General features: G+C 34.6%; 5 protein-coding genes across 5 annotated transcripts; all 5 read right to left on the bottom strand.

The window, feature by feature from the left end:
• Nucleotides 1-1,818: 1,818 nt before the first annotated feature.
• On the bottom strand, nt 1,819-2,839 carry LOC135208921 (keratin, type I cytoskeletal 9-like). The gene is made up of 2 exons (XM_064241485.1): nt 2,759-2,839; nt 1,819-2,493 (listed from the first exon to the last, which is right to left on the bottom strand). Exons 1-2 carry the CDS (start codon nt 2,759-2,761, stop codon nt 1,927-1,929), a joined length of 570 nt encoding a protein of 189 aa, XP_064097555.1. The 5' UTR covers nt 2,762-2,839; the 3' UTR covers nt 1,819-1,926.
• Nucleotides 2,840-6,420: 3,581 nt separating this feature from the next.
• On the bottom strand, nt 6,421-7,514 carry LOC135208920 (uncharacterized). Its single transcript, XM_064241484.1, has 2 exons — nt 7,475-7,514; nt 6,421-7,163 (listed from the first exon to the last, which is right to left on the bottom strand). The coding sequence occupies exons 1-2, from the start codon at nt 7,475-7,477 to the stop codon at nt 6,525-6,527; spliced, it is 642 nt and encodes a 213-aa protein (XP_064097554.1). The 5' UTR covers nt 7,478-7,514; the 3' UTR covers nt 6,421-6,524.
• Nucleotides 7,515-12,637: 5,123 nt separating this feature from the next.
• On the bottom strand, nt 12,638-13,763 carry LOC135208919 (uncharacterized). Its single transcript, XM_064241483.1, has 2 exons — nt 13,740-13,763; nt 12,638-13,375 (listed from the first exon to the last, which is right to left on the bottom strand). Exons 1-2 carry the CDS (start codon nt 13,740-13,742, stop codon nt 12,737-12,739), a joined length of 642 nt encoding a protein of 213 aa, XP_064097553.1. The 5' UTR covers nt 13,743-13,763; the 3' UTR covers nt 12,638-12,736.
• A 3,280-nt stretch (nt 13,764-17,043) lies between these two features.
• On the bottom strand, nt 17,044-18,257 carry LOC135208918 (keratin, type I cytoskeletal 9-like). Its single transcript, XM_064241482.1, has 2 exons — nt 18,229-18,257; nt 17,044-17,842 (listed from the first exon to the last, which is right to left on the bottom strand). Exons 1-2 carry the CDS (start codon nt 18,229-18,231, stop codon nt 17,141-17,143), a joined length of 705 nt encoding a protein of 234 aa, XP_064097552.1. The 5' UTR covers nt 18,232-18,257; the 3' UTR covers nt 17,044-17,140.
• Nucleotides 18,258-24,529: 6,272 nt separating this feature from the next.
• On the bottom strand, nt 24,530-25,372 carry LOC135209305 (uncharacterized). Its single transcript, XM_064242010.1, has one exon. It carries the CDS (start codon nt 25,370-25,372, stop codon nt 24,530-24,532), a length of 843 nt encoding a protein of 280 aa, XP_064098080.1.
• Between the last annotated feature and the right edge of the window lie 2,343 nt (nt 25,373-27,715).

Genomic DNA, 27,715 nt, shown 5'->3' with positions numbered 1-27,715 from the left:
ATTCCTCATCTTCCAGGGCTTTATAAAGAATCCTGCAAATTTCAGTTTGTCAAGTGTACTTTGAAACTACTCTAGATTCGTGACAGATTGTATTCTTACAGAAAATAACTGGGTTCAAGTGATATCCACTGAGACTTCACTAGAGCAGCTCAAGTTGGCCTTTTTAAGACTGCAGTAATCTTTTACCTTCACTGGTTAACCACAAGGCTCTTAAATATAACGTCTGCAACTTAGATAAGTACTTGATATCATTCAAGCTTTTTTTAAATGAATCTCCAGCAAGTTGTTATTGCTGTACTTCCAGTGAGCCTAGAGCCATGAAAGATGGACAAGAGAGTTGTGGTCTGGAGCCTTAACCTTTATTTGGAACAATACAGGTGTCCTTGAAAACTGAATTGTATTTTATTAGATGATTCAGTTCCTGTCATATTAATGGGTTTCCTACAAGGGAGAAATGGAATTGCTAATTGCCTTAATGGACATTTAGAATAGAGCACTACAGTTATGACAGTATTAGTGTAACGTTCCACATTTTCCGATTCATAGCATATATGAAATATTATAATCCTTCCTTCTCGAATGTTCGCAGATTCTGCGAACTGTATTTTATGGCAAAATTCAGTCGGAACCCTTGTTTCCTTTTGATTTATAATGGTACATAAGGAGATCATTGAGAGGTATCATTTTTGGATATTCCCCTTACATTGCTTTTCAAAAGAAACCTCATTGATTCCAATAGATTCTTTATTTTAACGAATCAATCAATGTCCCTACTTATTTCCTAGAGCGGCAGCCAACCAAATCTGCGAAGGTGCTTAGTCTTTATTTGAGTGGCATGGAAATCAACACTCTTTAGTTATTTCAAGTATTGGCATTCATTTCTACGGAAGCTTTCTTATAAAGTTATTTGTTTCTTTCTCATGTTCCATTTCAATATTTGTTAATGCTGCATACTATTAGTAGTAATAATAATCCAATAAAAGTACCAAGATTTCAAAGCAGTTATTGCAACATCATATATGAACACAGCCTTCGATCTCGTCATATTCATTTAATTGCACAAAGATTACCTTAGACACAATGCAGACTCAAGAACCTCCAAATCATATATTGTCTTTATTTAATCTGCAATGCTCTTCTGAACATTTTAAATCAAAACCCTGAGGTACATGGGCATATGAGTATTGCTTTATCACCTTTAATACATTTAACTTTACATTTGCAAACAATTATTCCTCTGGACCGATCTTTATATTCTTTCCGTTCTCCATACATACCCTACACACGATGATCAGTTATTTTGGTATATTATCCCCACCATATCACGCCATCTTAATTAAGCACTTAGTGTAATCTCACTCGTCAGCAATTCAATTTCCCTTTATAGATCACTAAACAGTTCATCTCACAAGTATCCAAAACTTTACTGTAACACGTTCCATCCCAGAATCTTTCAAAATATTATTTTTGAACAAAGTGCTGCATTCTTTGCAGCTAGCGTCTTCCTCTGTTACTCTTTTAACCTTAGAATAATTTGCCAATTAAAACTTTGTTTTCTTTTCACCTCACTAAGGCTCTAACTCTATTTTCTCCTGAAGAATAAACTCACTGTTGTCTTACAGGCTACAGCTCCACCTGTACATACTGAAACATACATTTTTATATTATATATATGTACATATATATAATATATGTACATATATTATATATATGTACACACACACACATATATATATATATATATATATATATATATATATATATATATATATATATATATATATATATATATATATGTGATTGTTAAGTAAAACTCAGTTGGACGGTTAGTACTTTATTTGCTTAGAAGTTTCTGAAAATGGTTACTCAGTATTTTTTCCACATTGAACCTAACGAGGGAATTCGACCTTTATATATGATATTAGATTAGTAGCGAGGTCTGTAACCACCGCTGGATCCTGCAAACGAACCACTAGATGCTCCACCTCCAAAAGAGCCCCCAGAAAAGCCTCCTGAGCCAAATCCACTGCCACTGGAACCTCCAAAGCTACTTCCAGAGGATCCTCCAGCGTGACTTCCAAAACCACCTCCAGCTGATCCATGTTGTCCAACTCCTCCAAATGAACCACCGGAGCTAAATCCAGCTCCCGATCCTCCTAGAGCTCCTCCTCCAAAGTTTATCTTTCCTCCAACAGCCTCTTGCAGGACGCCTGGAAATGGCCATGGCTGGGACGAGCCTCCAGATCCTGGTCTGCCACTTGATCCGCCAGAGGAATATCCACCAGTATTACCACCTGAGAAGCCACCTGAAGACCCACCGAAAGACCCACCAGAGAAGGTACCGAAGGAAGAGCCTCCACTGGAGAAACCACCACCTGCTCCGGCACCTGCAAAGCCTCCAGCAGATGATCGTCCAGGGGCTGAGTAGCTGTTGCGGCTGTCAGCTACAGCTGCCCCGATCAGAGCAGACAGAAGAAGAGCAACTGGAGTTTTCTGGAAGAAGGCAATGAGGTTTGAGGTTGTTATATTTATGTATGTGTGTATGTATATACGTACGTATATATATATATAATATATATATGATATATAATATATATATATATATATATATATATATATATATATATATATCTATATATATATATATCATATATATATATATATATATATATATATTTATATTTAATCAAAACAATAAGCAAGAAAAAAGGATAAAGCTATGTCAGGAACAGACCGGCATGCGTTATCATTTGCTTACCATTGTCACAGCGGTCAGCAAAGCGACTGTTGCAGTCTGGGGACAAGTCCTCTGTTATATACTCCGAGGGGGGAAACGCAATTCGAGGTCGGTCATTGGGCAAAAGTTTTTTTTTTTCTTTAAATTTTCACCTTAATCGTATTCCATTTGGCATCATTGAAATGTTCGATCTTTGACCGATGAAATTGCAGCTTTTGGTGTTTTTTCTTTTTTCCTTTTAAATCTAATACCTCTGAGGAATATTTGATATAGTAATGGAACTAATAAGAACAATAATAATAATATCCCGGAAATCGAATATTAAGAAGCTTATATACACTCGCCCTCGAAACAAATAACTTTTTTTTTTTTTACTAAAAACACGACAATAATTAAAGTCATTTACATATATCAAATATTGTAATCATCATCATTATCCTTCCAGAAATAAGTATGAGTTCATATCCAGCGAGATCAGATTCCGTCTGAAATCGAATTGTTCTGTGCTAAGAAAAACCATCAAAGCCCGGACTATATTTAATACACACACACACACACACACGACACACACACACATATATATATATATTATATATATATATATATTATATATATAGTATATATATATTACTATATATATCGATATTTTAGAGTAGCCACACTGATAATAAATGTAGGAACACTTCTGCAATTTTTTTTTTTTTTTTTTTTTTTTTTTTTTTTTTTTTTACAAATATTCATTAAGATGATCAAGCCAAGACAAAATTCATGACAATCTTGCGGCATCCTGGAAGAGACCAAAAGAAATACAATTATGACGATGAACTTTCCCGCAGCTACAGAAACAGGGCTAAGATTTTCCAAGAAAAATTTGCAACGATTCCACAATAAAACTTCGGTTAAAAGATTTATTGTTGCACACACACACACACACACACACACACACATATATATATATATATAGATATATATATATATATATATATATATATATATAATATATATATATATATATATATGCATTTTTTTTTTATAATGATAGGAAAAATCAAAAGCCTTTCTTATTATAAGGACAAATATATAAAGGCAAATACAACTGTGCATATTTTAACCACAGCAGAACTTGAAACTTCTCAGACTCATCTTCAATGAAGCAAGCTGAAATTCTCCAGCTTTGAAGACCATATATTTGCTATTTTCCCCGTAGTAGCTAATATTTGAAAACTGACAATATAAACTTGAGCCAAAAGTTAAGCGATACCATAAGATGAGGAATTTCACACTAAGAAGACTTCGGTTGAGGTTCCTTCGAGAAATCTGATATCTGAGGTACTGTTCGCAAAATCTGGTTTCCATTCAAGGAATATTATACTATATCCTAGAAAATTTGAATAGTAAATGAAGAGAGGATAGTGCCGAATTCACTTATTACTTTATAAATGCATATTCAGGTTCTTCTCCCAAACTACACATATTTTAAAGCTTATGGTTTCTGGACTACATTTCTTTTTCCAAATAAGCCAAAATTATTCAGTACAAGATTGATGATAAGTGCTATGCTGCCCGTTATGTCTCCTCTACCCTCCTGATCCCCTATCAATCCCTTCCCCACCCAGGGCGGACAAACAGGTTTCAAGGAGGAAGTCGGATGTGTCATGTCTCCCTTAACCTGTCGGTCTCCTACCTACCTGTTCCTCAACCAGGAAGGACTAACAACATTCACTCAGATTTGATTATTGTAAATTGATAATGACTTTCTAAAGGGTTGTATTAGGACTGATGGCAGCAATCTTAGGTTAATTCCTCATCTTCCAGGGCTTTATAAAGAATCCTGCAAATTTCAGAATGTCAAGTGTACTTTGAAACTACTCTAGATTCGTGACAGATTGTATTCTTACAGGAAATAACTGGGTTCAAGTGATATCCACTGAGACTTCACTAGAGCAGCTCAAGTTGGTCTTTTTAAGACTGCAGTAATCTTTTACCTTCACTGGTTAACCACAAGGCTCTTAAATATAACGTCTGCAACTTAGATAAGTACTTGATATCATTCAAGCTTTTTTTTAAATGAATCTCCAGCAAGTTGTTATTGCCGTACTTTCAGTGAGCCTAGAGTCATGAAAGATGGACAAGAGAGTTGTGATCTGGAGTCTAAACCTTCATTTGGAACAATACAGGTGTCCTTGAAAACTGAATTGTATTTTGTGAGATGATTCAGCTCTTGTCTCACACATGGGTTCCCTTCAGGTGGGAATGGAATTGCTAATTGCCTTAATTGAAATTTAGCATAGATCACTACAGATATGACAGTATTAGTGTAACGTTCCACATTTTTCGATTCATAGCATATATGAAATATTATAATCCTTCCTTCTCGAATGTTCGCAGATTCTGCGAACTGTATTTTATGGCAAAATTCAGTCAGAACGCTTGTTTCCTTTTCATTTATAATGGTACATAAGGAGATCATTGAGAGGTATCATTTTTGGATATTCCCCTTACATTGCTTTTCAAAAGAAACCTCATTGATTCCAATAGATTCTTTATTTCAACGAATCAATGTCCCTACTTATTTCCTAGAGCGGCAGCCAACCAAATCTGCGAAGGTGCTTAGTCTTTATTTGAGTGGCATGGAAATCAACACTCTTTAATTATTTCAAGTATTGGCATTCATTTCTACGGAAGCTTTCTTATAAAGTTATTTGTTTCTTTCTCATATTTGTTTCTTTCAATATTTGTTAATGCTGCATACTATTAATAGTAATAATAATCCAATAAAAGTACCAAGATTTCAAAGCAGTTATTGCAACATCATATATGAACACAGCCTTCGATCTCGTCATAGCCATTTTAATGCACAAAGATTACCTTAGACACAATGCAGACTCAAGAACCTCCAAATCATACATCGTCTTTATTTAATCTGCAATGCTCTTCTGAACATTTTAAATCAAAACCCTGCGGTACATGTGCATATGGGTATTGCTTTATCACCTTTAATACATTTAACTTTACATTTGCAAACAATAATTCCTCTGGACCGATCTTTATATTCTTTCCGTTCTCCATACATACCCTACACACGATGGTAAGTTATTCTGGTATATTATCACCACCATATCACGCCATCTTAAGCACTTAGTGTACTCTCACTCGTCAGCATTTCAATTTCCCTTTATAGATCACTAAACAGTTCATCCAAAACTTTACTGTAACACGTTCCATCCTAGAATCTTTCAAAATATGATTTTTTAGCAAAGTGCTGTGTTCTTTGCAGCTAGCGTCTTCCTATTTTTGCCAATTAAAACTTTGTTTTCCTTTTACCTCACTCAGGCTCTAACTCTATTTTCTCCTGAAGAATAAACTCACTGTTGTCTTACAGCTCCACCTGTACATAATGAAACATATATCTCTATATTATATATATGTACATATATGTGCACAAAAACACATTCACACTCACATGTACACACACACACACACACACGTATATATATATATATATATATATATATATATATATATATATATATATATATATATATATATATATATATATATATATATATATATATATATATATATATATATATATATATATATATATATATATATATATATATATATATATATATATATATATATATATATATATATATATATGATTGTAAAGTAAAACACAGTTGGACGGTTAGTACTTTATTTGCTTAGAAGTTTCTGAAAATGGTTACTCAGTATTTTATCCACATTGAACCTAACGAGGGAAATCGACCTTAATGATATTAGATTAGTAGCGAGGTCTGTAACCACCGCTGGATCCTGCAAACGAACCACTAGATGCTCCACCTCCAAAAGAGCTGCTTCCTGAGCCAAATCCACTTCCACTGGATCCTCCAAAGTTGCCTCCGAGGCTACTTCCAGCAGATCCTCCAGCATGACCTCCAAATCCACCTCCAGCTGATCCATGTTGTCCAATCCCTCCAAATGAACCACCGGAGTTAAATCCAGCTCCCGATCCTCCTAGAGCTCCTCCTCCAAATGGTCCAGAAGATCCAGCATTTGAGTAGCTCCCTGTGCCTTCAGCAATGAGGTTAGAGTTTATCTTTCCTCCAACAGCCTCTTGCAGGACGCCTGGAAATGGCCATGGCTGGGACGAGCCTCCAGATCCTGGTCTGCCACTTGATCCGCCAGAGGAATATCCACCAGTATTACCACCTGAGAAGCCACCTGAAGACCCACCTGAAGACCCACCGAAAGACCCACTAGAGAAGGTACCGAAGGAAGAGCCTCCACTGGAGAAACCACCACCTGCTCCGGCACCTGCAAAGCCTCCAGCAGATGATCCTCCAGGGGCTGAGTAGCTGTTGCGGCTGTCAGCTACAGCTGCCCCGACCAGAGCTGAGAGAAGAAGAGCAACTGGAGTTTTCTGGAAGAAAACAAATAGGTTTGAGGCTGTTATATTCATGTATGTGTGTATGTATATATATATATATATATATATATATATATATATATATATATCTATATATATATATATATTATATTATATATATGTGTGTGTGTGTATATATATATTATATATATATATATATATATATATATATATATATATATATATATATATATATATATATATATATATATATATATATATATATACATAATCAAAACAATAAGCAAGAAAATTTTGATAAAGCTATATCAGGAACAGACCGGCTTGCTTTCACATTTGTTTACCATTTTCAGAGCGGCCAGCAAGCGACTGTTGCAGTCTAGGGACGAGTCCTCTGTTATATACTCGGGGGCGGTGGGTGGTGGGGGTGGGGGGGAGAACGCAATTCGAGGTCGGTTGTTGGGCAAAAGAATCCCAATGCCTCCATATGCCGGGGCACACAAGGTCGGAGGAATAATATCTTTTTTTATTCTTTGAATTTTCACCTTAATCGTATTCCATTTGGCATCATTGAAATGTTCGATCTTTGACCGATGAAATGCAGCTTTTGATATTTTTCCTTTTTTCCTTTTAAATCTAATACCTCTGAGGAATTATTTGTAATACAGAAAAGCAACTAATAACAATAATAATATTAACATCCTGGAAATTGAATATTTAAGAGGCTTAATACACTGGCCCTCGAAACAAATAAATTCTTCATTTTTATTTTCTACCAAAAACACAAAAATAATTAGAGAACCATACTATATATCAAATATTGTAATTATCATCAATATCCTTCCAGAAATAAATATGAGTACATATCAAGCGAGATGCAGTGAAATCACTCATCCCTTATCATCCTTATAAACCATACAAAGCTCCTTCTATAGCGCTCACTTTCATCTCGTGGAAGAATTGAATCAGATTCCGTCGGAAGTCGCATTGTTCCATGATAAGAAAAACCATCAAAGTCCGAACTATGATTAGCGCAGGTTTAATGGTTCAAAGACACCGAGGAATTAGGATGAACCAATGGTTCTTAATCTTCTTTAAGTGATGACACCCTAATTAATATAATCATTACCATGGCATCTCTTCTGTACCATCCTACCATATCGTAAATATATATATATATATACATATATATATAATGTGTGTATGTGTTAATATTTTAGAGTAGACACACTGAAAGTAAATATATGAACACTTCTGCAAACTTTTTTTTTTTTTTTTTTTTTTTTTTTTTACAAATGTTCATTGAGATGATCTAGCCAAGACAAAATTCATGACAATCTTGCAGCATCCCTAGGCACTGTCTGTGGCACCTTGGAACAGACCAAAAGAAATAGATTCGTTACGATGAAATATCAAACAACTACAGAAGCAGAATTAAGAATTCCCAAAAAAATTTAAGCAACGGTTCCAAAATAAATCTTCGGTTAAAAGACAAACACACACACACACACACAAACACATATATATATATGTATGTATATATATCGGCGAACTATCACTAAAGCATGCTGTATTTCATGTCGTACAGCTGGAGGAAGGAATGAAAAGCGCTTTCGTGTATTTTTCACACCTCCTCAGGGTCACTTGACCCTGAGAAGGTGTGAAAAACACACGAAAGCGCTTGGTCAACTCCTCTCATTCCTTTCTCCAGCTGTACGACGACATTATATATATATATATATATATATATATATATATATATATATATATATATATATATATATAATATTTAGTACAAAGAGTAAGTGTTCCCGCAGGACATGAGACCGAAATTAAAGGAAGGATAAGTATAGGTTGGAGAGGAGCATTTGGTAAACAAAATGATATTATGATAAGTAAAGTACTACTTTCTATAAAAAGTATTTAATCAGATGGTCCTACCAGTATTTACTTCTGCATCAGAAACTTGGAGCCTTCCTAAAGCCTTAGAACATAAGTTAGTTACAAATCAAAGAGCTATGGAAAGAATAATGATGGGAACAACACTAAGAGACAGAAAAAGAGCCACAAGCATACGAGCAAGGATAAGAGCAAACTAAAGTAGAGGATATTCTAACAACAAGTAAGAAAAAGAAATGGGCGTGGGCAGGTCATATAATGAGAATTTCAGAAAATAGATGGATAAAGAGAATAAGAGAATTGGGTCCCTAGAGATTGCAAACGAATCAGGGGAAGGAAGAGACGACGATGGATTGACGAGCTAAGAAAATTTGCGAGTATAGAATGACATAGAAAGACCATAAACAGACAAGCGTGGAAGGTCGTCTGAGGCTTTTGTCCTGCAGTGGACTAGCAACGGCTGATGATGATGATATATCATATATATATATATATATATATATATATATATATATATATATATATTATATATATATATATATATATATATATATATATATATATATGTGTGTGTGTGTGTGTGTGTGTGTGTGTGTATAATATATAATATAATATATATATATATATATATATATATATAATATAATAGTGATGTGTGTGTGTGTGTGTTATATATATATATATATATATATATATATATATATATATACATATATATATATGTGTGTGTGTGTGTGTGTGTGTGTATATATCATATATATATATATATATATATATATATATATATATATATATATACTACATATATATATATATATATATATATATATATATATATATATATATATATATTGTGTGTGTGTGTATATATCTATATATATATATATACTATTATATATATATATATATATATATATATATATATATATATATATATATATATATACTACTATATATATATATATATATATATAATATATATATAACATAATATATATATAATATATATATATATATATATATATATATATATATATAATATATATATAATATATATATTATATATATATATATATATATATATATGTTGTTATGATAACGGGAAAAAATCAAAAGCTCTTTTTATTATAAGCACAAACATATATAGGCGCATTCAACTGTGCATCTTTTAGCAATAGCAAAGCAAAGCTTGAAAATTCTCAGACTCATCTTCAATGAAGTAAGCTGAAATCCTCTAACTTTGGAGACAATATATCTGCTATTTTCCCCGTAGTAACTAATATTTAGAATCTATTAATATAAACTTAAGCCAAAGGTTAAACTACATCATAAGATGAGGACTTTCAGGCTAAGAAGACTTCGGTTGAGGTTCCTTTAAGATATCTAACATTTGAGTTACTTATCGTGAAATCTCGTCTTTATGCAAAGAATATCTAAGTGTCTTAGAAAACTTGAACAGTGATTGAAGAGAGGACAGTGTTGAATTCACTTATTACTTTCTAAATGCATTTCCAGGTACTTTTCCCAAACTACATACACTTTAAAGTTTTTGGTTTCTGGACTACATTTTTTTTTCAAATACGCCAAAATTATTCAGTACAAGATTGATGATAAGCGCTACGCTGCCCGTCATGTTTCCTCTACCCTCCTGTTCCCCGTACCCAATCCCGTCCCCACACGGGCAGGACAAACAGGTTTCAAGGAGGAAGTCGGATGTGTCATGTCTCCCTTACCCTGTCGGTCTCCTACCTACCCAGCCCCAACCCAGGGCGGATTAACAACATTCACTCAGATTTTATTGTTGTAGATTGATAATGACTTTCTAAAGGTTTGTATTAGGGCTGATGGCAGCAATCTTAGGTTAATTCCTCATCTTCCAGGGCTTTATAAAGAATCCTGCAAATTTCAGTTTGTCAAGTGTACTTTGAAACTACTCTAGATTCGTGACAGATTGTATTCTTACAGAAAATAACTGGGTTCAAGTGATATCCACTGAGACTTCACTAGAGCAGCTCAAGTTGGTCTTTTTAAGACTGCAGTAATCTTTTACCTTCACTGGTTAACCACAAGGCTCTTAAATATAACGTCTGCAACTTAGATAAGTACTTGATATCATTCAAGCTTTTTTTTAAATGAATCTCCAGCAAGTTGTTATTGCCGTACTTTCAGTGAGCCTAGAGCCATGAAAGATGGACAAGAGAGTTGTGATCTGGAGTCTAAACCTTCATTTGGAACAATACAGGTGTCCTTGAAAACTGAATTGTATTTTGTGAGATGATTCAGCTCTTATCTCACACATGGGTTCCCTTCAGGTGGGAATGTAATTGCTAATTGCCTTAATTGACATTTAGAATAGATCACTACAGATGTGGCAGTATTAGTATAACGTTCCACATTTTTCTATTCATACCATATCTGAAATATGATACTCCTTCCTTCTCGAATGTTCGCAGATTCTGCGAAGTGCATTTTATGGCAAAATTCAGTCAGAACGCTTGTTTCCTTTTCATTTATAATGGTACATAAGGAGATCATTGAGAGGTATCATTTTTGGATATTCCCCTTACATTGCTTTTCAAAAGAAACCTCATTGATTCCAATAGTTTCTTTATTTCAACGAATCAATCAATGTCCCTAATTATTTCATGGAGCGGCAGCCAACCAAATCTGCGAAGGTGCTTAGTCTTTATTTTCAGTGGCATGGAAATCAACACTCTTTAATTATTTCAAGTATGGGCATTCATTTCTATAGAAGCTTTCTTATAAAGATATTTTTTCCTTCCTATTGTTCCTTTACAGTGTTTGTTAATGCTGCATAATATAATAGCAATAATAATTCAATAAAAGTACCAAGATTTCAAAACAATTATTTTAACATATTTAAACACAGCCTTTGGTCTCGTCATAAACATATTAATGCACAAAGATTACCTTTGACGCAAAGCAGACTCAAAAAATTCCAAATCACATATCGTCCTTATTTAATCTGAACATTTTAAATCAAAACCCCGCGCTACATGGGCAGATGGGTCATAAATACTGCTTTATCCTTTTGAAAATAATTTTTATGCTCTCCATGCCTACCCTACACACCAGGGTCAGTTATTCTGTTATATTATCACCACCATATCACGCCATCTTAAGCTCTCAGTGCTCTCTCACTCGTCAGCATTTCAATTTACCTTCGTGGATACTAAACAGATCATCCCAAAAGTATCCAAATCTTTACTGTAACACATTGCATCTCAGAATCTTTCAAAATATTTTCCTTAACAAAGTGGTGTGTTCTTTGCAGCTAGCATCTTATTTTCCTCTTTTAACCACAGAACAATTTTCCAATTTAAACTTTGTTTTCCTTTCACCTCACTCAGGCTCTAACTCTGTTTTCTCCTGAAGAATAAACTCACTGTTGTCTTACAGCTCCACCTGTACATATTATAACATATATCATATCTCTATAATATATATATATATATAATATATATATACATATATATATATATATATATATATGTATAAATATATATATATATATATATATATATATATATATATATATATATATATAGATATATATATATATGATTGTTAAGTAAAACACAGTTGACCGGTTAGTACTTTATTTGCTTAGAAGTTTCTGAAAATGGTTACTCAGTATTTTATCCACATTGAACCTAACGAGGGAATTCGACCTTTATGATATTAGATTAGTAGCGAGGTCTGTAACCACCGCTGGATCCTGCAAACGAACCACTAGATGCTCCACCTCCAAAAGAGCCGCTTCCTGAGCCAAATCCACTTCCACTGGAACCTCCAAAGTTGCCTCCGAGGCTACTTCCAGCAGATCCTCCAGCGTGACCTCCAAAACCACCTCCAGCTGATCCATGTTGTCCAACTCCTCCAAATGAACCACCGGAGCTAAATCCAGCTCCCGATCCTCCTAGAGCTCCTCCTCCAAATGGTCCAGAAGTTCCAGCATTTGAGTAGCTCCCTGTGCCTTCAGCAATGAGGTTAGAGTTTATCTTTCCTCCAACAGCCTCTTGCAGGACGCCTGGAAATGGCCATGGCTGGGACGAGCCTCCAGATCCTGGTCTGCCACTTGATCCGCCAGAGGAATATCCACCAGTATTACCACCTGAGAAGCCACCTGAAGACCCACCTGAAGACCCACCAGAAGACCCACCAGAGAAGGTACCGAAGGAAGAGCCTCCACTGGAGAAACCACCACCTGCTCCGGCACCTGCAAAGCCTCCAGCAGATGATCCTCCAGGGGCTGAGTAGCTGTTGCGGCTGTCAGCTACAGCTGCCCCGATCAGAGCAGACAGAAGAAGAACAACTGGAGTTTTCTAGAAGAAGACAATTAGGTTTGAGGATTTTATATATAATAAATATATATATAATATATATATATAAATATATATATATATATATATATATATATATAAATATATAAGATATATATATAAATATATAAAGAATATATATATATATATATATATATATATATATATATATATATAGAATACCCAAAAAAATGTTAATCCCGCCCCTCATACTATAATGCTGGCGAATATTTTCTATGAACCTTTTATATATATATATATATATATATATATATATATATATTATATATATATATATATATATATATATATATATATATATTCCTTCAAGATATAACAGAGGTCATTTGACCTAAAATTTGCTTACCATTTTCAACGGGATCGGCAAGTGACTGTTGCATGTTGTGCGCGTGTACTGTATTATATAGTCCGCGGCGAAGCGCAATTCAAGGTCGGTCGCTGGGCAAAAGAATCGCAATATTTCAATACGTTTAGTCTGGAAGGGCGCAAGAATAGATTCGTTTTATTTTTTTCTTTTAATTTCAACTTTATCGCATTCCTTTTGGTGGTATTGAAAGTTGGATCTTTTGTCAATGAAATGCAACTTTATGTTTTTTTTTTGTTCAGAGACCAATAGTCGAGTGAATTGTTTTTGGTAAAATGATTTTAATAACGATAATGATGATAGTGTATTCCGGTAATCGAAGAATATGCAAGAGACCCGTACAGAGTGTTCCTTGAAAACATAGCTGTTTGTTAATGTCCCTTCAAGGTGTCGATAATAAGGTCAATTCATAATGATAATAATTAGCCATTCATAGTTATCGAAATTATTATTATTAACATTATCAATTGGTGTGAGTTTTCTTATTCCACGGGATCCAATGAAATCAATAAGATCTTATCATACTTACAGAGCCACGCTCCTGTTCAAGTACTCTCTCTCTCTTCATGGGAGCGCTGAACCAGATTCCGTCGGAACTCTACATTGTTCCATAACGAGGAAAGTCGAGTCCAGACTCACGATAAACTTGTGTTGGACGATTTATGTAGATCGGAGAATGATCCTCAACAGGCCAAAGGAAATACTTGTGGCGACGAAATGTCACAAAGGTGAAACAGCTGCGTTGCTGCAAATCGCATAGAGCCAATGGAGTTTACAGATTTTCCCACCTAGAAAAATTGTGATCACAATCTTAAAACAAAACTTAAAGATGCTCAATCTCATCTTTTTATATCTATTCGTTTCCTCAATGAGCTAATGACGGGAACTATTAACCAAGCCTGAAGCGGGAGATGGGCTACTCCAAGAAAGAAGGACTTTTGATTTTCGTTGAAGGTATGTATGTTATAGTATGATTGGGAAACCAGGGATTTTTCACGAAATGCCTGAAATTTGCATGGAATTCTTGAAATCACCAATTCACTTAGGGACATTTGGTCCCCGATGGGCTGGTACTAAACACGGCAAAACAGTGATTCATCTACACCTTAAATGAATTGGCGATTTCAAGAATTCCATGAAAATTTCAGGGATTTCGTGAAATCCCTGGTTTCACAGTTTTACTGTAACATATATGTTGATATTCCACATCTATTAACAGCCCGTGTGGATTGGATTAGCGTGGATATTCGTTTTACGTCTTAGAAATATGACGGGATTATCTTCCAAACGCCACCACATACTTTATTTTTTTTTTAACGACATTTCGGGTTTCAAGATAAGTCAGAATCATTCAATATAATATCTGTTCCGAAAGGATACTTTTGGGGCGGATAGCATTAATTTTGGGCTCATCGCTATTTTTCCCGCGGTTTTTAGATTTATTAAAATCATTTAATCAGTTAAGTGTACCTTGTGTGTACCTTTGAATCTAGACTAAATTTTTACAGGAAATAAGTAGGTTAAAGTATTGCCCATTGAGACTTCACTGGAGTAGACCAAGACTATCTTGATAGAGAACAAGTCCATGCCAGGTAGTGTTAAGACTGAATTCAGTTGGACTTTGAATTAACTATCCAAGAGGCTCTAATTTAATTTAATCTCTGTAACTTATGTGAGTATTTGATCTCATTCAAAGTTTTTGAAGAATCTTCAGCAGAGTTGTTGCTGATGTGCCTTCATCGGATCTTAGGCCTAGCAGGCAGCCCTAATGGAGAATTAGAATAGATCGGTAAGCACTGTTATCAATGGGATATGAGGCTAAACTTCAGTAAAAGTCGACTTTACCGATTACCTAATATTGTAGAGTATGCTCGTTCCAATATTTACAGATATTGACAGGGCATGAAAAACTGTTACTTAATGATTCTGAATACTTAGCAATACACGGATTTACATGTAACTCCAAATATCCTGATGTATCTGGGAAGCTAAGTGAGGCTTTCTGATTTGAAAAGATATTTTTGTAATGATATCTGATTCGGATCTTTTCATTCTTATTATTCTTGGAAAATTGTTCCCCTTTTTCGAAGTCTGCAGCCTTTGAGAATTCCTATCTTCTAGATCAGTGGTTGTCAACCTGCCCCTATGGGGGCATCAGCAATTTCCAAGGGAGGAATGAGTCCTAGAGGATAATGTTAAATTCTCTATTTGTTATTCTCTTAATACTAGAGAGGAACTAATAACGTTAGTGTCCTATGGTCAACTACTCTAGTTAGACTCGAATCCCCTTCCCTTTGTCTTTCTTTTAAATTGTCCATAAAATCTGGGAGGAAATTTTACTCGTAGATGCATGGGGAGCGGGAGGTGAGTGGAGGGAGGGACCAACTCTTAGAGGGAGTGTGGTAATAAAAAGGTTAAGAACCACTGTTCTAGATTAAACTGTTCAGAGGGTTGGTTTCATTTTCCCCCGTCAACGGCGATTATATAACTTTAATCATCGTAGGTGAAATTTTTTTCTGAGCTATCTTACAGGTTTTATTTCAATAGGAAACTTTCGCTGTCACCTGAAGTGACTGCATCTTGGAAATAATACTTGCTACTCGTTTAGAAGAGTGTCTATCATTCTTTATGAGGCAAGGTCAGAGGGAGGCTGTAATACTACTCTAAAGTACGTTTCCACGATTCTGAACAACTGTGTTAAACTCGTTGCCTCATACAGTAAAAAAAGATAAATTAAAATATTAATATAAAATAGGCTTCAGATGACAAGTCACTACCGAAGGGACTTGGATCAGTTATCATGATCAATCCATAAAAAAAGTTAGACACCAAACAAGTCAATATCGTATCTTTAATGTTTAACACACGGACTGTTTTCATCACATCAGATTACCATTTCCATCAAGCACTCCACTGCGCCTCCAGACTATATAACTATCAGTGTCACATACAACATTTTCCCTTCATCCTTATTATACTTCTGGTAACCAATCATGTTACGAGAAACTTATTCAGTGCAAACACTACAATATTCCTATTATATATATTTTATTTTAAGATAACTCAAATATTTTATCCCTATTCTTAAGAGGCTTGATAGCAGAAAAATATAGAGATAAGTACAAGGTATAGATTAAAAGCTAGGCCCTCTACGTAATGCCATCCATTTCATTCATTTGTATTAAAGAGAAAAAAAAAATACTCAAAAAGAAAAAGCTCACACACACACAAACACACACACACTCACACACACACAGAAGGAGGAACGGTGAAGAAAAGAAAGCAATATAGTCTATACTTTATTTAATTCAGACTGAATGGAAATCTATACCAAAGATATTTTTTTTGTGCTTTGTCCAGAATGGGACAATCAAAACATTCATTCAGTATGGAGGAGCATAACCACCGCTGGATCCAGCAACAGCACCACCGGTAGCTCGACCTCCAAAGGAGCCACTGCTTCCAGAACTTCCAAAGTTGCCAGCAAAACTACCTCCAGCAGACCCTCCACCATTACGACCAAGCTCACTTCCGCGGGCTCCTCCAGAATGGCCTCCAAATCCGTTTCCTGTGGATGCCTGGCCTCCAATCCCTCCAAATGAGCCTCTGGAGGCAAATCCAGCCCCTGATCCTCCTAGAGCTCCTCCTCCGAATGGTCCAGAAGTTCCACCATTTGAGTAACTTCCTGTGCCTTCAGCAATAAGATTTGAGTTTATCTTTCCTCCAACAGCCTCTTGCAGGACGCCTGGAAAGGGCCATGGCTGGGACGAGCCTCCATTCAATCCAGATCCTGGCCTGCCATTTGAACCTCCAGAGGAATATCCGCCAGAGGGCCCACCCGTGAAGCCACCTGATAATCCACTGGAAAAGCCACCCGAGGAACCACCTGATAATCCACTAGAAAATCCATTGGATGCCCCACTAGAGAAGGCACCAAAAGAAGAACCTCCATTGGAAAAAGCACTTCCTGTTCCACCACTTGCAAAACTCCCTCCAGCAGATACTCCAGGGGCTGAATAGCTGTTGCGGCTGTCAGCTATAGCCACCACAGCCAGAGTGGTCAGGAGAATAGCAACTGATGATTTCTGGAATGAAACAGCCGGGTTGAATATTGATGATAAGTCTATTTACAAACATATGGACACAACAAACACTTTATATATATATTATATATATATGATTAATACTTGATTCGTTTATCACACATTTACCACAGACATATTCCAAGAAATTGACGAAGCTCTTCGTCAATGACTGGGAGAAACAGCTGAAACGGGTCATGACCTACACCCAGTCGCTCATTTTTTCACCCGTGGTGACATGTGATATATATATATATATATATATATATATATATATATATATATATATATATATGTGTGTGTGTGTATGTATATAGACATATAGATATCTATATACATACATACCTATAAATCTTAACAGAAATAATGAATTCTCTAAATCTGCTTACCATGTCAGCGGGTCAGCGAGTGACTATGCTACATTACACCCGAGATCTCGTTTATATACTTACTGGGGCTTCAGTTCAAGGTTGGTATCTAGTTAAAAAACATCTGAATATTTCCATACCATCTCAGGACACGTGAGGTCGAGATAATAATCTGTGTTTTTGCCAGTTTGTCTCAGTCGTTGCAGTCCTTCCGACATTTAAATAATGAATTTCTGATCCATGAAAAAGACCTTTTGTTATCGTCTGGTTGTCGAGTTAATCTCTCAAGAATGTTATCGTCTGTGAAATGATATAGGAATGATAATAATTCTTTTAATTGTTATGGTTATTAGGTAAAGAAAACTATTTCATAAAATACTTAGAAAATATTAATTTTTCCCTGCCTAATAAAGTTATTGATAATTAGAATATTGTCTACACACAAATACGTAAGCATTCTTTATATATATATACTACATATATATATATATATATATATATATATATATATATATATATATATATATATATATATATACATATATATATATATAAATATATATATATATATATATATATATATATATATATATATATATATATATATATATATATATATATATATATATATATATATATATATATATATATATATATATACATATACATATACTATATATACATAGATATATTGATATATATACATATATATGATATATATGATTATATATATATATATATATATATATATATATATATGTATATATATATATATATATATATATATATATATATATATATATATATATATATATACATATATATATATATGACCGTGAAATATATTGTGTTAAAACAGGATTCCATCTATTGAAAGGAGCCAATATAAATGCCAAAATGTAGAAAGAAAATATCATATTTCAGAGACCAGCTGTCTCGCTCTTCAGGCAAGTAATGGATAAGAAAAGTTATAAAAAAAAGCGGGATATATACCAAGAGGTACACAGGTAAGTCATTGTAACTAAGTCACACCAGTTGATAATATCTCTTTAATCTTCTTAATCACTGGTTGGAGGAAGATTTTATCTATGATATCTGAGTCCTAGGATTCCTTGGCGATGTTCATTGTCTTCTTTCATCAAAGCTGATTTTACCATCTAGCTTTTGAACTGATAAACTGCTTTAATAAATTCCTTGTTGGACGAGTCGTTTTCGCGCTCAGCTAACTATCCGGTGGTCTGAAGTTCGATCCTTGGCTCAGCCAACGCAGAATCAGAGGAATTAATTTCTGGTGATAGAAATTCATTTATCAAAACAATGTGGTTCGGATCCCACAATAAGCTGTAGGTCCCATTGCTAGGTGACCAATTGGTTCCTAGCTATGTGAAAATATCTAATCCTTTGGGGCAGCCCTAGGAGAGCTGTTAATCAGCTCAGTGGTTTGGTTAAACTAAGACACTTAATTTACTGCTATAAATTATATGTGACAAATTCCAGAGCTCAGCTATGTTAACCACAAACAACCATAATCACAGAATAAACTGTAATTTGTCACATATAATTTATAGCAGCAATTATGTGTTCAAAGGCAGATGTTAGAATTAGCTTTGATTTAAGAAAGAAAGGCAATGGACATCGCCAAGGGATCCTGGGACTCAGACACTGTAGATAAAATGTTCCTCTAACCAGTGATTAAGAAGATTCAAGAGAAATTATCAACTGGTGCGACTTAGTTAAAACGGCTTATCTGTGGACCTCTTGGTATATATCCCTCATTTTCGGTAACTTTTTTCATCCATTACCTGCCTGAAGAGAGACAACTGATATCTGAACTATAGTATTCTCCTTCTAAGTTTTGGCGTTTTTATGTGCTCTTTATGTGTGTATATATATATATATATATATATATATATATATATATATATATATATATATTAGATCTATCACATATATGTGTATGTGTGTAGGTGATTAAAAAAATCCTTTTCATTAGAAAAGTTCTACAAATTTTGAAGTTTGATTTCCGGCTTTTATTTGTGAAAAAATAATCAGAATTAATTGACATTATTACGATCTCGACTCTCGAGATCGACAGGTTCTTAAAAATAATAAGCAATTGGGCTATAATGACTGACGACAGGTGACAAACAAAGGAGGGAGGAGCATAACAAAACCAAAAAGTTACCTTAAAATTAATTTATTTACAAAAGTTAAATACATAATGTACAGTGAGTCAAGGTTCTGGGTGGCAAAACAAAAACAAAATTTATCAACTAACAATAATAATATGTAAAACCAGTCGAAGAATCAGTAAAATCCACCCTGCAATAACAAAGCCATGAAAAATCACACAATCTGTTAACATAATCAATAGAAATAGGCAGCATAATACATAATTAAAATTAACACTGAAGCGGCATAATGATACAGAGCAAAACGGGAACACTTCCTCAAACAATGAGGACAACAGTCCAATGCCGGACGATCAAGACAGAGCCAATACGACAACCACCTCGTCCTTGGAAACAATATGGACATCCTCCTCGAATGCTGGACGATCAAGACAGAGTTGATACAACAACCATCTCGTCCTCAGATAATCTCCGCTGCTCTGCTGCCAAGACTCTGCCTCTCTGCCGCTCTGAATCTGACTGGTCGTTCTGCCCTCCAGAACCTGACTGACGAAGTTTGACGCCATCCAACAGACGTCAACTCGCCAGCAATTAAAAACAAAAACAAAGGAGGCAACAATCCACCAAGGGAACAATCGGCAAACGATTGTTCCTAACAGACATATTAAAAAAAGGAAAGAAATTAAACCAAAGACTGAGCCGAGGAGTCTGCATTACGCAAGACTAAACAAATTTAGCTGCTACATATGTCTGTGTCGGAAACCGAATACATAACTAACCGTAATTCTGGAGCAAGCTGCAAGAATTAACTTAAACAATTTTCATAATTTCAATTTATCTAATAGTAGCACGGCTCCAGTTCCGTTTATGTGTCAATATCTATTTTGTTTTCATTGTTTACGTCATTTAATATGGTTAAAAATTACTTTCCGGTTGTAAAGTTTCAGATATTAAATAATCTTATCGGATTTAAAGCTGTTTTTACAAAGGAAATGTTTATGTTTACACATCCCAAACAGCATTTTCAGGTATCATGTTAGGTGCCCAATATATAGATAAATAAATTTCTTTGACTGACTTATTCGTTTATCACAATACTTCTTATCCGGACATCGTTTTTTTTTTTTTTTTTTTTTTTTTTTTACTGATAAGTAAAGCTTCTACAAGAAGAATAGGTTAAGTTCGGTGGCTATAATTAAAAGCGCATGCATGTTTTGAAACGGTTTATATGACTATATTGACTTCATGTATGCATATATATATATATACTTAATTGCTTTCATGTGCGTAATTGTTTTCCAATACCTGATAAGTTTTCTCTCTCTCTCTCACGCGCACGCACACACACAATACATACATATATATATATATATATATATATATATATATATATATATATATATATATATATATATATATATATATATATATATATATATATATATTATATATATATATATATACATACATATATAATATATATATATATACAATATATATATATATATATATATATATATATATATATATATATATATATATATATATATATATATATATATATATATATATTTATATTGTAATGTGTGAATTAGCAATTAATGAACAAGAAAAAACATTCTTACGCACCATCCTTTGAAGTGCTTTACTATTATTATCATTACAGTACTGACGCTAACGTCCCTGAAGAATTAGTCTGGCAAAGAGACCAAAATCAAATTTACTGTACATTTTATCCGGAAATAACATAATCGTCGTATATATTACGAAATTAAAGCAATGGATGTGAAGATTGAGTTTGAATTGAGGAATTTTTTTTTGTACCACATATCCTGAAATATTTTAGGATTATAATGAAGTTTTTTCTAGTAGTCAGCCTTGAACTGGGTTTCCCAGGAAGTACAGTACACAGCAGCACGCCCATGCAGATCGTGACACAGTCAGTCGCCGAATCCATAGAAAATGGCAGGTATAAATCAAACACACTCCATTCTATTTCTTATATTAGGAAATCCATAAATATGTAACTAACATACACAAACACGCACTATATACAGTGAATGCTTTCATGTATGCTTGTAGATTATTAACTTTGTGCGTTGTAGAAAGCCGAACCGCTTGACCGATCTTGACAAAATTTGGTACGTGGACATCATTTGACACAACTAAGATAATAGAGTAGGTTTCAAACTTGTGCCACCATCCCCTGCCCCTTCCTCATCCCCATCCCTCTTCCCTTAGTAACTTACGTCGTAAACATATGTTTGTAAATATGTAACTTTGTGCGCTATAGAATTCCGAACAGCTTGACCGTTGTAGACAAAATTTGGCACGTGGCCATCAGTTGTTCCATATACATATATATATATATATATATATATATATATATATATATATATATATATATATATATATTATTCGAGCTACAAATGTCCTTTAATATCTAATTCGCTCTACCTCGGAATTAATATGTTTTCATATATGTAAACTGAAGGGGAATTTTTAGTTGATAATAATTTCGTCCTCTCGTGGGCCGAACCACCGCCCAAGTGAGGTTATAAGTTTTTACCGATTCCGACCTTACAAATCACCGTCGAACTTCGGGTATTCGTAATTAGGATCGATATCCAACCCCCTCTACCATGTTAACAAATTCGAACGTTTGCCGAACTTAGCCATATTATGAATAATTATCACATCACGTTGATGTGATAATCATTCATATATATATATATATATATATATATATATATATATATATATATATATATATATATATATATATATATATATATATATTTATAAGAGCAGTTGAAGTATAGAAGAGATGCTTATTAGGGACATACCAATGTGCAAAGAAATTAATCCACGACAAAAAAAGTGGAACAAATTTAAGAATATACTGTAATCAGAAAAATCAATTTTGGAAAAACAAAGAACTTGTTCCGCAAAGACCTGAATGCAAAAGGAAAATAATCAGTCCTATAAGCAGAAAAAGAAGTTGCCCTGGAAAGATGTGAATAAAAGAAAAAAAAAAAAGGAGTCATGAGTAGATGTACATCTGAAAAATATACAGCTGTGGGCAGTCATAGAATGTGGTGCCTTCCAGTTTAATGGAATGGGCATTTTGAGGAAACTGTTGAGGGTGGATTATAGAAGAAAGTTATATCTGAATGATGCAAAAATGGAAGAGACCCGTTTAAATTTGAGAATTATTGAAGTACCTCCCGAAGAGGGAACAAAATTGAAGGGATTGCAAGAGGAATAGAGTATGTAACACTTTCCATCTACTTTTGCGTGTGTCATTTGATTTTGAAGGACAGTGGTGCAAGGGATTCTGAGAAGTTACCCAAGATGAAATTGCATTTTGAAAGTCATATAGAAAACAGATTGAAAGAGAGTGAAGCAGTGGTGAGAGATTAGACAAAGTAAATAAAATGACCATGAGATAAAAGGGAATAAGCTATATCTGAAAAAGTATGGACCTAAATAAGAAAACAGTCAAACTGGCTGCGTTATTATGCGAGTTGTTGAGATTTTATTGTGAAAATGTAATGTGTCAAGTGAAATTAGAAGTTCTAGTTGAGAGTAAAGCACATTAGAATACGTAGACGGTTTTTTTTTTTTTTTTTTTTTTTTTTTTTTTTTTGAAAGGGATCTTGAACTATGGTGTGTTATGTCTCCACGACTATTCCTTTTCTTTCCATGGATGGCGCAATAAATGTGTCGAGAGGGGTGTGGAGTAATTGATGTTTACAGACGATAAAGTCTTGATATAGGATGGTGAAGAGAAACTACAGAAACTAGTGGAAGTAGTGTTCTACAGTCCAGAAAATAGGAATTAATTTACTGAGTCGATTTGATTACACAGTATCAAACAGGACTCCTGAACCTAATGTTAGGGGAATGTATTTTTGTCAGGTGAGATGACAGAATGATAACATACACAAGCATTCTAAAATGCATAAGATAGAATGCATTTGAAGTATATAAACGATTCAGCCATTTCTGGAAACTCTTAAGCTCGTTTCTCATCATAAACTTCATATTAGATGCCGCGAATAAGAACTTAATATACGTTTGAAATAAAATCCAAAGAAAATGATGCAGTCTTTATTAAATTTAATCGAAATTTCATTTCATATCAATGTTTTTGCTATTTTGGAAAGAACTTAATGTTCAAAGTGAATTTAGTGAGGTGGGTTATAACCATTAGATCCAGCAAAGCTTCCACCAGAGGTTCTACCTCCAAAGGAGGTACCAGAAAGCCCATTGCTAAATCCTCCTGTGCCAGTAGAGCTTCCAAAACTATTCGGAAATCCACTTCCAGCAGATGCCCCAGCATGGTTTCCAAATCCACTTCCAAATGTTCTACCAGCATGACTTCCAGCAAGTCCTGTAGTTTGACCTCCACGTCCACTTCCAGCAGCTCCAGCATAACTTCCAGATCTGCTTCCAGAAGAATCTCTGACTGCACTTCCAACTCTGCTTCCAGCAGAGCCTCTAGCATGACTACCAAATGCATTACTAGCAGGTCCTCCGGTATGACCTCCAAATCCATTTCCAAAACCGTTAATTGTAGATCCTCCAACATGGCTTCCAGATCTGCTTCCATCAGATACTTGTGAACGGCCTCCAAATGAACCAATGGAGCTAAAACCTGCTTCTGATCCTCTTACAGCTCCACCTCCAAATGGTCCAGATGATCTAGCATTTGAGTAACTTCCAGAGCCTTCGGCAATGAGGTTTGAGTCTATTTTCCCCCCAATAGCCTCTTGCAGGACGCCTGGGAAAGGCCATGGCTGGGATGAGCCTCCATTCAATCCAGGTCCTGGTCTACCAGTTAGTCCTCTAGAAGCATATCCAGCGGAAGACCTACTTGACTGCCCACTGGATAACCCACCAGAAGAACCACTGGAGAGGGCATCAAAAGAAGAGCCCCTATGAGAGAGCCCACCACCTGCTCCGCCACCTGCAAATCCTCGACCAGATGATCCTCCAGGGGCTGAATAGCTGTTGCGGGCATTGCCCATGGCCACTCCGGCCAAGAGACACAATAAGATCGTAGTACCTTTCTGAAAAGTAACTAAGCATGAATATTTGTGATATAAGTATATTGTCTAGAAAAAGATATAAAACTATTTATATGTATATTTTAAAGTTAACAATAACCATTTAACTTCTACATTTTGATAACTGAAATGAATATCTTTAAAACAGAAACTAAATGAACAGAAAGAATCTCTTTTGTGGAGGTCGATCCTTCAATGCCTAAAATACTGAGGTTCATAACAATCCATCGCATCATTAAAGAACAATGAGTGACCAGATGTTCTGGCAGTATAACAATAATATTAAGCAACCATAAAAAGACTCATGAAATATGTTACCAAATACCAGATTACTCCATAACACTTCATCATACTTGATGTTATGGAGATGAAAAAAATCGTAGGTCAGCAACAAAAATTCCAGTCATACTGCATAAAATACCGATATTAATAAATGATCGAATTAAAAATCTTGACATTTGTTTACATGAAATACAGGCAAAATAATGAAGTATCACTTGCCATTTTGGAAGTAGCAGACGACTATGCTACGTCCCACCATAGAACTGGTATATATACCCCAAAAGTACCATCGTTCAAGGACAAGTAACTTTCCGAAAAGGGCAAAGAAATGGCCTCCAAAATTTGGTTTAAAGTGGTCCTATGGCCCATAGTAGGCTTTGTTTGTGTAGAATTGTCGCCCTTATGAGTTCCATTTTGAGACAGCGCGAATTTGGAGTAGTTTCCATTTTTTTTTAGGTTGATCTCCTAAAGAGGGCCATGAATATTTTTCCATCAAAATTATTACTATTAGCATTATTTCGACTATTTTTCCATTAAAATTACTACTATTAGTATTATTTCTTCAGCAAGTTTTGAACAGACGCTCCGGCAAGTTTTTTTTGTCGAGTAAGAATTTGCTTTCATTGCACATTTTTCATATTATTTAGGATGCTTAAATAATGTAGCATCTACCATCCGCTCTATATTTACATACAAGAAAATCCTCATTATTTGAGAATTTGCATTACGTAAGGTAGGTTCTTGGTAACCAGTAACTAAGCATGGATTTGAATCCTCCTGGATCTAAAGACCTTTTTCATTTCACCTATAGATAGAACGTTTTCACCGGAAAGTGTATATGTATGTATGTATGTATATGTATATGTATATATATAATATATATATATATATATATAATATATATATATATATATATATATTTGTGTGTGTGGGTGTGTCCATATATAAGTATGTATACATATATATATATATATATATATATATATATATATATATATATATATATATGTTTATGTATGTGTACGTGTGTGTGCGTTTAAGTGAACTCAAACAAAACATATTTCCTACTTTAGAAAAACTGTATTTACATGACGCTATCTTTCCGTAAAGAGTTAACCTTTATATGAAAACTGAAAAAGTTTTTTAAAAATCCAATAATGTAATACATAAATCTGAAAATGTGGTTCTAAATCGATGGCTTATGAAATTTTTATTTCTTATTCGACAAATTTACCTAACCCCATATCGACAGTGACCACCAGCAAAGCTCTAAGTAAACCTTCATCTACGAACATCAAGTTTTTATTTCTACTGAAGGCAATAAATGATTTCGATTAGATATCCTTATCATCAAAGCAATTCCATTTACACTGTGAATGATGAAACTTTCAGCCAAGGCCAGATGGTGGCCTGTCCTATAGCGTTGGCAGATGTACGATCATGGCTAACTTTAACCTTAAATATAATAAACTACTGAGGGTAGAGGGCTGCGATATGGTATGTTTCATTATTGGAGAGTAGATGATCAGCATGTCAGTTTGCAGCCCTCTTGCCCTCAACAGTTTTGAAGATTTTACGGAGGACAGGAAAAGTGCGGATGGACAGACAAAGCAATCTCAATAGTTTTCTTGTACAGAAAACTAAAATGAGCTTCAATACTCATGGTGTTCGTGAAAGAAGCTTCTATGTTCACTTGACTGTTCATCGCATGATTTGTCAAAACCTGAGGAATTCCAAGAGGTTCCCTCGCCACCAGAAAAACTTCCAAGCAGCGATCCATATCCTGTGGAATTTCTCCAAATAAACCACTGTTTCCGTTTAAATGACCATCAAAATAAGTCTCAGTGAACGTGTTCATCAAGGTTTTCATTGAGAGTACTAGATTATTAATTAGATTGTCCAGTCCTTCAGTGTCCTTTAGGATATCTGCCAGTGGAGTTACTGGATGTGGCAGGAAGGTTAGCAGAGGAGGACGCACGTGTATTAGGAAGTTCAGGGAGAGAACCTTTGTCGTAACGAGTA

The sequence above is a fragment of the Macrobrachium nipponense genome, chromosome 37 (assembly GCF_015104395.2).
Source record: "Macrobrachium nipponense isolate FS-2020 chromosome 37, ASM1510439v2, whole genome shotgun sequence".
Classification (NCBI taxonomy): Eukaryota; Metazoa; Arthropoda; class Malacostraca; order Decapoda; family Palaemonidae; genus Macrobrachium; species Macrobrachium nipponense.
The sequence above is the reverse complement of the archived record's forward strand: the minus strand, read 5'-3'. Positions and strand labels throughout refer to the sequence as shown.

Excerpts from the sequence above, each read along its gene's own strand:
- LOC135209305 (XM_064242010.1), bottom strand. The coding sequence starts at position 25,372 with ATGGGCAATGCCCGCAACAGCTATTCAGCCCCTGGAGGATCATCTGGT.